The 13,090-nt window shown below is 43.7% G+C and overlaps 1 protein-coding gene across 11 annotated transcripts in view; it reads right to left on the reverse strand.

Annotated features, from left to right (window-relative positions):
* The window catches only part of RIN2 (Ras and Rab interactor 2), a 225,342-nt gene that overhangs the window by 2,994 nt on the left and 209,258 nt on the right, over positions 1 to 13,090 (reverse strand). For all 11 annotated transcript variants that reach the window (XM_086701579.1, XM_086701583.1, XM_086701580.1 and 8 more), the window contains 3 exons: positions 9,339 to 9,644; positions 7,362 to 7,493; positions 2,399 to 2,562 (listed from right to left, as the gene is read on the reverse strand). In XM_086701579.1, coding sequence (XP_086557705.1) covers positions 2,399 to 2,562; positions 7,362 to 7,493; positions 9,339 to 9,644 — 602 coding nt within the window. The remainder of the gene's footprint in view (positions 1 to 2,398; positions 2,563 to 7,361; positions 7,494 to 9,338; positions 9,645 to 13,090) is intronic.

Raw genomic sequence — 13,090 nt, forward strand, 5'->3', positions numbered from 1 at the left:
ATGGTTCCCTTTTCTAAATCTGGCACCCCTGCTCAGGAGCAAAGGGAAGTGGGCTCTCGGCCCAGGGCCCCACATGGCTACCTTGAGGGCTTACTGGGCTGATGGAAGGAAAGGCCCTTGGGAAGGACAGGAGCTCTGCATATGGAAGATAAGTCTTGAATGTGAATACCTGAGACAACACACATGTTCCATTTTACCAACCCTCTCCTCTCCCATCCTACTGCCAACACTTGGCTCACACTCTTGGTATGCATTAACCCATGACTCCTGAAGAGAACATTTTTTTTGAAGTTTATTTATTTTTGAGAGACACAGAGACTGTGCAAGTGGGGGAGGGGCAGAGAGAGAGGAGAGAAAGAGAATCCCAAGCAGGCCCTGCAGTCAGCACAGAGACTGATGTGGGGCTCGAATTCACAACCCCAGGATCATGACCTGAGCTGAAACCAAGAGTTGGAGGCTTAACTGACTGAGGACCCACGTGCCCCTGATGAGAACTATGTAAGGAAGTCTACACCATGCCCACTGGACCAGTGAAGAAACTGAAGCACAGAAACGCTAAGTAACTTGCCTAAGGCCACACAGCTTGTGAGTGGGAGAGCCAGTGTTCTAGCACCTTCACCACTGTGGTGTGCCATCTCTCCAATGTGAGGAGACCATTGTGTGTGTTTGTGACCCCTGATTTAGGAGTTCCAAGTGGAGCTTTGCTTCTGAGCTTTTACTTTTACCACCAAGCCAAGCACTGACAATTCCTCTTTTGGATTGTATTCTAAGAAGGTGTGCTTCTCCAAGATAAGAGAGGCCAGTGGGGAAGGGCTCTGCAGAATCTGGGGATCTCCGGGTTAGAAGCTTCAGATGGAGGGAGGAGCTGGTGGCAGGCGGGGAGATGGAAACATGAGCTTTTCTCATTTCCTCTGTTCTCCTCTTCAGAGGCTGTAGGACTGACCTTTGGAATCCTCTCAGCACCCAGCCAATATCACAGTATCCAAGAGCCTGCGTATGCTAAATCACTTAACACTAGATAGTTCTTCAACAACCCAAAAGAGTCGGGGAAGGGGACATAGTAGGCATTCTTGTTTTTTTTTTAGATTTGTGCACTTGGGAACCTATTTCTGAGAATATTGCTATCTTGAAGAAAAACTTGCTGATCTTGCCTTTCCACAATGGGCTGACTTTGAACCAGACATACCTCCGAGTATTTTCAGAGCATAGAAAAGACAAAAAGGCAGGAAAGGTGAATCTGGACACAGAGACTAATATACCCTGCTTGGAAATTCACCATGTGACACACAGAAACAAAACACAGTTTTAGAATTCGGTTTGAAACTTTGAAAATACTACTCAGGGGCGCCTGGGTGGCTCAGTCGGTTGAGCGTCCAACTTCAGCTCGGGTCATGATCTCACAGTCTGTGAGTTCGAGCCCCGTGTCGGGCTCTGTGCTGACAGCTCAGAGACTGGGGCCTGTTTTAGATTCTGTGTCTCCCTCTCTCTCTGACCCTCCCCGTTCATGCTCTGTCTCTCTCTGTCTCAAAAATAAAATAAAACGTTAAAAAAAAAAATTAAAAAAAAAAAAAAAAGAAAATACTACTCAAAGACAGTTGCAGACTTATTCATGTCATGGACTGTGAGCAAATCAAGAGGTGTTGTATTGGGTAAAGATGTCTACAGCCTTAAGCTGCCTTTCCTCCCTGAGAAACCAGCAATTTGGGAACCCCACACTTCTGGACACCCGCTCATGGCCACAGAAAACTCTGGATGGGGATCTGGGCAGGATTGGATTCAGATGCTGACTCTGAAACTCTGGCCCCGACCGGCTGCCAATGTGGCTGTGGTGTCTTCTGTTTTCAGGTGGTGGGGAGAGAAAAAGAAAGGAGAGTGGGGAAGACATCACTGCACCTCTCCCTCTTCTCAGGGACCCCAGGTCAACCGTAGTGCCTAACACCGCTACTCCCAGTAGGCCAGTCTCCAGATGAAATACAGTACCCACTGCCTGTGCCAAGAGGCACAGGTCCTGTCTGCTCAGGTGCTCCACATCCATGCTGAATATTCTTGGAGAATTCTCCACTTTATCTGACTTTGTTTTCTAAAGGGCAGCAAAGCTTGGGCCAATCCCATATATAATTATTATATATATATATATATATATATATATATATATATATATAATTGTATATATATATAACAATTATATATTATATATGTATATTTTTTTAATTCAAAGAACACAGAGAAGCGAAACAACAAGGTCAGACGGTGGTTTAAAATATCCCTTTTCCACTGGATGACCTGACAAAGGGGGGAACCTCAGGCACCCCAAGCTGTGTGGGCAGTGTGAGCCAGCGCTGCCTCCCTGGAGGGCAAAGCAGCACATGGCCCCAGGTTGCCACGGCCAGCCACATACCTGAAAGTCATCCACCGAGGGGACGGACCGGTTGGCGGTTCTCCGTTTGTGCCACTGCCTCAGGGTGTCCCTGGTCTCTGAGCTGAGCAGTCTTGCGGCTTGTTCTTCTTGGAAATTCTTGATCAGAGAAAGTGCCCCATAGGCGCTTGTCAAGTAATAACCTCCTGGAAAGGGGCAGAAAGAATGAGTTCTCCAGGGGTTTATACTCTAGTGATAACAAGTGGGGACAATGGAATCAGAGGTCATGCTTCCTATTTTCTCCATAGGCATTTCCTTGTGGGACCAGAAGCTCGCGTCCAAGAACACGTCCTTCCCACCTTTCTCCGACCATTTATGCATTCATCCTATGGATGCACTGAGTGACCCCGGCCTGTGCCGGCGCTAGGGGGCGCCGTCGGGCCAGGCTGACAGCGCCCCGGTTTCATTGATGGAATTTCCATTCTAATGGGTGAAACGTATAAAATCTCTAAATTATTTCAGTGCAATTGTGAAACTGCTTTGCTGGGAAAGGTCAGGGCACTGAGTCCTGATGGAGGCAGGGAGACATATGAGGGTTAGTGGGGTCGACCACTCCCAGCCAGAATCATTTACTTCACGACCAGGGGTCCACACATCTCTTGGGAATACTTACTTTTAGGTTTTTCTTTTAGGAATTAGTATTCTCTAAATTTTGAGTAAACTACACACTTTGAAAGAACTGCACAGTCTACACGTATGTTCACGATAACACGGATTCTTCACAGTAACTTTTTCTTTCCTCATTCCCCTTTTTACTTTTACTCGGGGACTAATGTAACACGACACTTAGGAAGAAATAACTCACAAGGAAAAGCAAGTGATGTCTCTTTAATGGTGCATTTACGAACGATTTCTTACATTTGAGGATTGTTAAAAGACTTGCAACACCATGAGATGCCTAGAAGTGGGTTCATAGCTTTGTCCTAAATTAGAATTAGGTGCTTTTGGTGGAACTTGTAAGCTCCTTGCTAGCAGACCACTAGTGGGTGCCCCATATGTGTATAAAAATTCCGTAATTAGGGATGGGTAATAAGGAGGGCACTTGTGATGAGCACTGGGTGATGCATATCAGTGATGAATCACTAAATCCCATACTTGAAGCTAATATCACACTGTATGTTAACTAACTGGAATTTAAATAAAAATTCCCTAGCTGGGCATAGCATTAAAAAAAATTTTTTTTAACGTTTATTCATTATTGAGGGAGAGAGAGAGACAGAGCATGAGCAGGGGAAGGGCAGAGAGAGTGGGAGACACAGAATCTGAAGCAGGCTCCAGACTCTGAGCTGTCAGCACAGAGCCCGATGCAGGGCTCGAATTCACAAACCGTGAGATCATGACCTGAGCCGAAGTTGGATGCCCAACCAACTGAACCACCCAGGTGCCCCTGGGCACAGCATATTTTAACTTGAGAGATAGTCTTGTCAAAATACCTATTGAATTTCTACTGTGAGCCCAAGGAAGTATATAGCAGGGGCTAGATTTGTAAGAAATGATACCTGAGTCCCTGCTTTATAGAAGTTTATGAATTTATTAAAGAAAACAGGTATTGGCAGGTTTATTCATGCAGGACTAGAAGTTAGTTGTGGTCAAATGAGTTTTGTTCATGGTCCAAAGTCAGGGTGTCTGAAGAACTCTAATGCAAGACTCTGAAGAACTCTCTCTCTGGTCAACAAGTGACAACATTCGAAATGGCAGCTGGTCCACCATCTGAGAAAGGAGCACAGTCCCCTGAAAACTGCATTGGACATGTAACTTACAAAGAAACACACCTTTGTGGTTTTCAGGTCACTGACTGAGATATGGGGAGTTATGTTTCACTGTAGCATCATCTAGCCCCCTCTGGGTAATACAGGTCCTATGCACACAACAGGATTTTTGCTTAGGGCCCCACCACCTGAGTTTAAACTCCCTATGGAATCTCCCACATGTTGGTACAGAGTTCTGAGTAGCTGATTTTTACTAAACATTTTCCCCATGAACAAATCAGCACATGGCTGCGTGTGAAACTCGGTGGTACAGAATTCAAATGCCGCACAGAGGATTTCAACAGCAATCAGCAGGGACTTAAGCATTCGAGAAAGGCTGTGTGGAGGTGTCAGTACTGGAGCTGGGACTCGGAGGCACAGTTTTAGACAAATTTGGGAGGGCGGGGTTTTCCTTTGGATGTCATATTTTAGACTCCGCAGCTCTGAAATGTTCAGGGCACTGAGGAGAAAAGTCAAAATGCTGGAAGCACCAAGCTGACCACACTTTGAAACATGTGGATGCAATTAGAGAACGGGTTACATTTCAGCAAAACTATAACTTTGCCACAAGAGTTGTGCACTCAAGAGGGATTCTATGACGCCTTTTCTGTAAATGAAACTACCTGCTTAAACAGCAGAAAAGAGTTGTGGGATGCTGCCCCCAAAACCAAAGAGGGCTTTGGGCAGGCCACAGAGGGCTGGATTGGTAAGGTATGTCTTCCCCTCAGTCTGCAAAGCTTCAGCTCCCTGATGTGTAGGCCTGGTCTGTACCCACAGCCAACCCGACTGGGCCAGCCTGCTTTCCCAAGGAAAGAAGCCAACAAGCCCGAGACAGCTAACCAGAGGCAGGCTCTAGTTTAAGTACAAGCTCACCAGTTGCCCTATACTTTATCTGGATCCTTGGCTTTCTCTGACATATGATTCCTGGAGGTGAGGATAGCCACCTGCCCATCTGTCACCAACACAGTGCCCAGGGCAGTGCCTTGCTCTGGGGAAACACTGGGAAAGGTGGCAGGAAGTGGCTGTCTCAATCCCCAGGCCACACGATGTAAGCATATGTTTGTCCTAAGTATACATTGTCAGCAACAGAATGGTAATTTTCTGAGAGGGACTGACATGCCCTTTCCCTAAAAGCCCCAAGAGTCTGACATAGTCATTTCTAGAATTAAGCAGGATTAGAGCTCAAAACAACTAAAACTAGAAGAAAGCTCGGATATCTATGAAATTATAATGATAATGCAGAGAAGAAAAGAAAGCAGGGCATGGAGACTAATGTGTGCTCCTGTTGGTCCTTGGACAAAACCACACACTTTCCCCTCTCCTGTTAAATCCAAGGACAGAGCAAATGAGGAAAGTTTCAGGCGGGATCTTGGTGGCTCATCATGGGATGTCTGGTTGCAGGGTAGTGAATACTAGTGGCGGGGGGTGTGGGGCGGGGTAAATGAGGGAGAGGTTGAAAGGGATGAAAGGAGGGGCGCCTGGGTGGCTCAGTCGGTTGAGCGTCCGACTTCGGCTCAGGTCACGATCTCGCGGTCCGTGAGTTCGAGCCCCGCGTCGGGCTCTGTGCTGACGGCTCAGAGCCTGGAGCCTGTTTCAGATTCTGTGTCTCCCTCTCTCTCTGACCCTCCCCCGTTCATGCTCTGTCTCTCTTTGTCTCAAAAATAAATAAACGTTAAAAAAAAAATTTGAAAGGGATGAAAGGGGCTCATTCATACCTCTCTGGAGTGCGGGGACAGGATGAAAAGATATCCATCACTAATCCTGAGTCAGCACTATCCCTTGAGGGGTGGGAAAGTGTACCCCGAGGTATGAGGCACACCTTGGCTTTCTTTTCAGGGAGGACAGACGCTCTGCAAATGCCAGTATGACACATTCCCTGCAGAATCCTATCAGCACGTGGACCTTCCTACTGAAGGCCAGACTAAAACTCAGTGGAGAAAAGACTTAAAAAAATTCTGTGCAACAATTCACTACTCAGGGTCTATCTGGACTCTCACCGGGACACATGGAAATGGATTAATGGGATTCACAATGCACAGGCCCTGATTTATTCTCCTTTAAAAAAACAAACTCACATAAGAGTCCCAGTTATTTCTGCCCTTCAAGGCTGGGCACCACAATGACAAGCATCCCAATTATTTCCAGGATAAAATACCTAACTGATGTGTAAGGAGAAGGAATTTCTGCGAAGACATGTTGGGGTCAGGCAGTCGCAAGAAAGAGACTGAACTGACAAGGTAAGTTGAAAGCAAACTGCCCAGTTTTACTCCACTGCATTTTATGGTAACAGCATGCCAATATAATTTGTTATAGAGAAAATAAAATCAATGCTATTTTCATCTTGAGAACAAAATTTTTTAAAAAGATGAAAAACAAAAGGCCAGCCTTCATCCGTCTTACTGATAGAACAGCAGGATATTTTTCTGGTGGTGAAAATATTCCCTGACAAAAGTTTATACCTTCCTTCTTCCTCAAGGAAACCACTTCTTTTTAAAAATGGCATCTTTTCCTATTGAATGATATATTTTTTAATTGTAATTAACCAATCTCGGCAAAGTATAATTATGGCCGGGTTACATTTTTAGTGGTTTTCTGACTTTTCCATATTTTCTACAATGAATATGCATTACTTTTCTAATCAGGAAAAAGTTAGCACATTCTTTTAAATCAACAAAGAAATTAAAACTATACTTAACCCTTAAGAATGCAAAAAAGCTCTCACATGACTGCCAAGTGTGTATGGGGTTTTATCTTGGGGTGATAAAAAAATGTTTGGGGCTAAATAGTGGTGGTAGATGGCACAAGACTGTGAAGGTACTAAATGCTGATGAACCATTCACAAAACAGCTAATCTGTGGCACCTGGGTGGCTCAATCGGTTAAGAATCCAACTTTGGCTCAGGTCATGATCTCGAGGTTCGTGGGTTCAAGCCCCAAGGCAGGCACTGTGTTGACACCTTGGAGCCTGGAGCCCGGATCCTGCTTGGGACTCTGTGTCTCCCTCTCTCTCTGCCCCTCCCCTGCCCTCTCTCTCTCTCTCTCTCTCTCTCTCTCTCTCTCTCACTCAAAAAAAAAAAAAATGAAAAAAATTTTAAAACAGCTAATCTAATGTTATGTGAGTTTCACCTCAAGAAAAACATGAAAACAAAACTGAAAAAAGACACCCCATTTCCTCCCACATCTTCAAGCAATTGTTACCTTCTCCATGTAACAGTGATGGGTCTAAGAGCTCCATCATGTACTCAATTTCAGTGTCCAGTTCCAACATGTCACACTGAGCTATGACGTAGGTCAGGACTGGCAAAAAGTCATCAGCTCCATACATCCTCCCTGGAATCAGAAGAAAGGGGAAGATGGGAATATTTTTACCAACACTTCTTTCTTTCATATCCTACGCAGACTGCTTTTTTTAGATAGCCAAGAGTCATCTGGGGAAATGTGCTATTCATAAACAGAGGTGGGTGTTTCTGGAATCCTGTGCAGCCTGTGACCCTCTTGGCTGCTCATGTTAGAGACCAATCCTAACACAAAATTTCAGAATGAAATATCTATGAGTCAAGGAACACAAGAAAGATTTCCTCCATGCTTTCACGATATGCATCAGGTTATACAATAGAACAGAGTACCTGTAAACAGTTTAACTTTCAGCAAGTAATGTTATAAAACATTTACTAAGTATCTACTCTGTTTAATCCTTTGTGAATTCTACTGTGTTCCCTGTTATTTTCTGTGCAAATCAATCATCAACATAATGACAGGACCAAACTCGGACCAGGAACAAGCTTTGCTCTGCATTCAACATGAGCACACAGTTAATTTATTTAAATGTAAAAATTCAGTATATGTCGAATAGATACATATGATTAATATATAGCAAAAAAAAATGCAGTCCTTATTGCTACTTTTCATTACAAAAGTGAGTCTCAACTCAGGGTGATTGTGCCGACACCACCCAGGGGGACTTGGCATTGTCTGGAGACATTCTTCATTGTCATGAATAGAGGGTGGGGTGCAAATGACATCTGGGATGCTGAAGAACTCCATACAGGAAGCAGCCCCCACAACAGAGAATTATCCATTTTAAATGTCATTAGTGCTAAGGTTGAGACACTGTGCTTTGGAAGAACATAATCCTGTGAAGACACTATTTTTGAACTTACATAAGTGATTGCCTGAACTACAGAAAATATACTTCCTGCATGTGAACTATGTTTGCAAATTTCAGAGGTCATGTTCATATGCTATCATGACCAGCTCAGGGGCTCACATTTTAATGCCTCTGCCCAACAATGTGCAAAGCACACACACATTCCTATCTACCCAAGCAGTGGTTAATACATCCTGTGTGTTCTCTCTGCTGCTTCTCCATGAAGCAATTTTACTTAGAGGAAAAGTTGATAATCATCCATGGAATTACAACAAGCTCACTGAAGCCCTGGAACTATGCAGGGTCCAGTCACTAGCCATGAATATGGCTACTTCTGCATCTCGAAGAAGTAAACTGACGAAATCTGAGGGCTTACTTTCGAACTATGTAATTCTTTTGTGAATTCAATTACATTATGTCAACTTGTAGCAAAGAAGGAAGAACCAATGAAACAGCTGTAATGAAACCACATGGTTACTGAATACTCTATGTTTGACACATGCTGGATATAGATCATGGACACAAACCCTCATTGGCCTAAATGTGGTAATGATAAATAATTGCTAATATTTCCATCATGCTTGGGGCTACATGTGCATTGCCTCATCTAACCCCCATCTTATGAAGGACAGGGTCATATTCAGTGACAGGTATAGAAACTGCATCTTAGAAGTAGATTAAGGTAGCCAAAGCCCATAGTTAATTAACTCATTCACAGAGTGAGGACGTGAATTCAGTCACCAGAGACTGAATCTGCATCCACTGCCTTGAACTAAACCTTCAACAAATTGGTATCATACAAGAATCTTGTCTCCTCAACCGCTTACTTTTCTTGGTGTTACCAATCTATTGCAAGTGACCAATTTGCCAGATACCAGCCTAATACTGTGGGCTGTTTGGTGAAATCAAGAGGTTGAAAGAAAGAGAAATTGGGAATCAGAAAGCCTGAGGTGTCATTGGCCACATCGCCAGCCACGTCACTGGCCGTGGTGGGGAGTACAAGAAGCCTGGACTTCGGGTAGCCTCACCTGAGTTGTTCTCCATGACAGTGTAAATAAGCTTGCAGACCCTCAAGAGCAGCATGACTTTCTTTTCCGGCGAATACATCTTCTGCATAGTCATGAATTTGACTTTGATTTTCTCCACATCCACAAAATCAGGGGTTGGGGCGAACACCCCCAGCTCCTGTGGGTTCCTCTGCCGCACAAGCTGCAGATTCTCCTTGAGCTGTTTCCACGAGCCATCGGCCATATGGAAGTCCCTCAGCATGGCCTCCACGTGCCCCTTCAGGGGCTTTAAGATGCACTTGTGCATGGCTTTTTCCAGCACCACATCTGCCAAAGAAAGTGCAGCTACTGTAACCATTGTCTGAAGGAAGAAGAAATGCAAGGTCTGCTTTCTCGGAATGGACACCTGGAACTCTGCATTGGTTATAGGGCAGACAAGTTATAACTTCATACCTGCCCACCAACAAAGCTTAGCAGTGCTACTGCCCCCCACACTGCAACACGTTTTCTGTAAAGCCAGGGAAAGCGAATCTTCCCTAATAAAGTCTTACAGTTCCTTTTGCAGGCAGTCAATACAACAAAACATATTTGTTTTAACCACTTTTACACTCCTCCTCCATGAGCACAGGTGAATATTCAAGAAGACATTCTTTTGACCCAGTCCTCCACTGATAATCCAGTTGACAGGTTAGTAAATACGTTATTTTAAAGGACAGATTTGCTAATAGGGAAGATTCAAGGGGCGCTTGAGTGGCTCAGTTGGTTGAACGTCTGACTCTTGATTTTGGCTCAGGTCATGATCCCAGGATCGTGGGATCGAGCCCCACGTCAGGCTCCATGCTGAATATGGAACCTGCTTAAGATTCTCTCTCGTTCCCTCTGCCCCTCTCCCCCACTTGCTCTCTCTCGCAAATAAAAATAAAATAAAATAAAAATACAATACAATACAATACAATACAAGGAAAGATTCAAGATTTCTCAAAATATTTCCTGAGGAAATAAATTCACCTAAATACATGTGTAATCTTAGATTGAATTCTGGACCAAAAATTCTTTAAATTATTTTCAGTGTTTATTTTTGAGACAGAGAGAGACAGAGCATGAGCGGGGGAGAGGCAGGGAGACACAGAATCAGAAGTAGGCTCCAGGCTCTGAGCTGTCAGCACAGAGCCCGACTCGGGGCTCTAACTCGTCAGCTGCAAGATCATGACCCGAGCCGAAGTCGGACGCTCAGCCGACTGAGCCACCCAGGCACCCCTGGACCAAAAATTCTTTGTCTGCTATAAAGAGCATTGGTGGGACACCAGATGAGATCTGAATAAAATCTGCAGGTTAGGTAATACTGTGAACACTCAATCCGTGTTAATTTTACTGTATTTTTGTAACAAGATGTCTCTGCTTTTAGGAAATATGCACTGGGCATTCAGGGGTAAAGGGACACCATGTCTGCAACTAACTCTGAAATGGTTCAGCGGGGGAAGGGAGGGTGTATGTGTGTGCCTGCATGTGCGTGTAAGCAAAGAGAAAGGAGAGCAAACATGTGACAAGGCGCTAACGTGCAGGGTATTAGAGTAAAGGGTAGACATGATTTCTTTGCATTATTTTTGCAACTTTTCTGTATGTCTGACATGATTTCAAAATAAAAATTTTAAAAACGCTGAAATGTGTTTCTGGTCAGAGTTTGGAAATACCATTAGGTGTGGAAGGCGTTATTTTCCCCCTCTTTGAATGGTTGCCCAATGAAGTCGCTTTCTTGGCTGACAGTAAAATGACCATAAATCTGGAGATCCAGCCTAAAGATGATTTATACAGTAATAATCTCTCTGCTTTTGCAACATCAGTTTTCCAATCTCAAATGTTTGTACATTCTCATCAAAGCCACCTGGGTAGCCAGACTTCATTTATGAGACTTTAAGGTGATTCCATTTTGGAAGCCCAATTTCCTTGTGAAATTGGAAACCATTATCTCTCTGGCATTGGGGATTCCTGACACTGGATCAAATCACACTGCATCCAAATTATCACCTATTATTAGAAATCTAGGCTGGATGCACAAACACCAAAAACAATTTTCCCATACAGAATTCGAGCTCATGATAAAGTTAATGAGCTGCTTCCCGAGCCCAAGTTTGTTGTTGTTGTTGTTCCTCCAAGTCCATATCCTATCCAGGAGATCTTTGTTTATTTTATTTTTTTTTTTAAAGTTTATTTATTTTGAGAGAGAGAGAGAGAGCACAAGCAGGGGAGGGATAGAGAGAGGGAGAGAGAATCTCAAACAGGCTCCGCACTGTCAGTGCACAGCCTGATGTGGGGCTCAAACTCACAAACTGTGAGATCATGACCTGAGCTCAGATCAAGAGTCGGATGCTTAACCAACTGCACCACCCAGGCGCCCCAGGAGATCTTTGTTTAAATGTAGAGCTTTATATATCTATAGGAATCAAGATTGAAACAAAAGAGTTTATAAAGTAAGAAGAAAAACAGAACGTTTTTACTTGACATCTGGCATTGAAACAAATTACTTGGTCTTCATTGGTTATTCTGTGTTAATAAACTTGTGTGACCTAATAGCATCTTTGACTTTACCCTAAATGACCATTACGTTGAAAAGCCGATAATAGCAATTCACACCAAGAATTCAGTTGGGCTAGGCTCTAAGTGCTTTATTTTATTAGCTCATCTAATTCTTACAACAACTCTCTTATTTTTGCATAATACTAATGTTATTTTACAAATGAGGAAGCAGAGATTTGGAGATGTCTAATGGCTTGCTTGAGGCTGCACAACTGTTTTCAACAATCACATTGCTTTCCAAAGTAAATGGCCTCTTAATTCTAAAGTTCAAGGTGCTTTATAAACATTCACCAGTTTAATCCTCTCTGTCTAAAGGTTACACAAGCTCCATTCATGGTTATAGGTGACCACCACTTTGTTAGAATGAGGTCACCAACGGGGGCAGAAGTCCTGCCAATCATTAATTGGGACGGTACATGAATATGGATAGAGGTATGATTCATAACAGCCTCAAACTGGAGACCATCCAAAGGCCCATCCCAACGGAATGGAGACCAGGATATATTCATACAGTGGAATCCAGAAAATGGAATTCAGAAACGGGAGATTTCACTCCATGAAAAAGAGCACACTGCAGCTCCAGACGCAACTGGATGAATCTCATAGATACGATGCTGTGTGAAAGAAGCCAGGCATAAAACAGTATCTCCTTTAGCATTTCTCTTATACAAAGTTAAAAAGCAGGCACAATGCATCTATGATGACAGAAGTCAGGATGGCAATTACTCCTAGGAATAAATGAAGCTGTGGGGGGACCCTCTAGGGGAATGGAAATGTTCTGTTTCTGGATCTGGGTGGAGACTACATGTATGAGCTCATACGTAAAAATCTGTTGAGCTGAGCATGTAAAATTTACACATTTTATGAATGTAAGTTACAGTAACCATGTTTAAGTCAAGCCAATGGAAAACAACTGGAGACCAGCCTGAGATTTTCACCTTGAACCCCAAGGGCAACTTCTAACTTCAGGGTGAGCCTGGTCATCTCTGAGGCAGAGCATTAACACGAATCATCTACACAAGATTCTGTGCTGTTCCTGGGGGACAACAGCAGAAATACCATTACCAGTGAGCTGAGAGGGACCCTTATGCAACTCATCTTTGCCACCAAGGAAAGACACTGGTCTTTGTGCCACAGACTCCCACCCTTAGAAATAAATGGTGCTGCAGAAATCTTTTGTTAGGAGGCTTGAAACCTGG

Source organism: Puma concolor, chromosome A3, assembly GCF_028749965.1.
Source record: "Puma concolor isolate L17-30 chromosome A3, mPumCon1.1.hap2, whole genome shotgun sequence".
In the NCBI taxonomy this organism is placed as follows: Eukaryota; Metazoa; Chordata; class Mammalia; order Carnivora; family Felidae; genus Puma; species Puma concolor.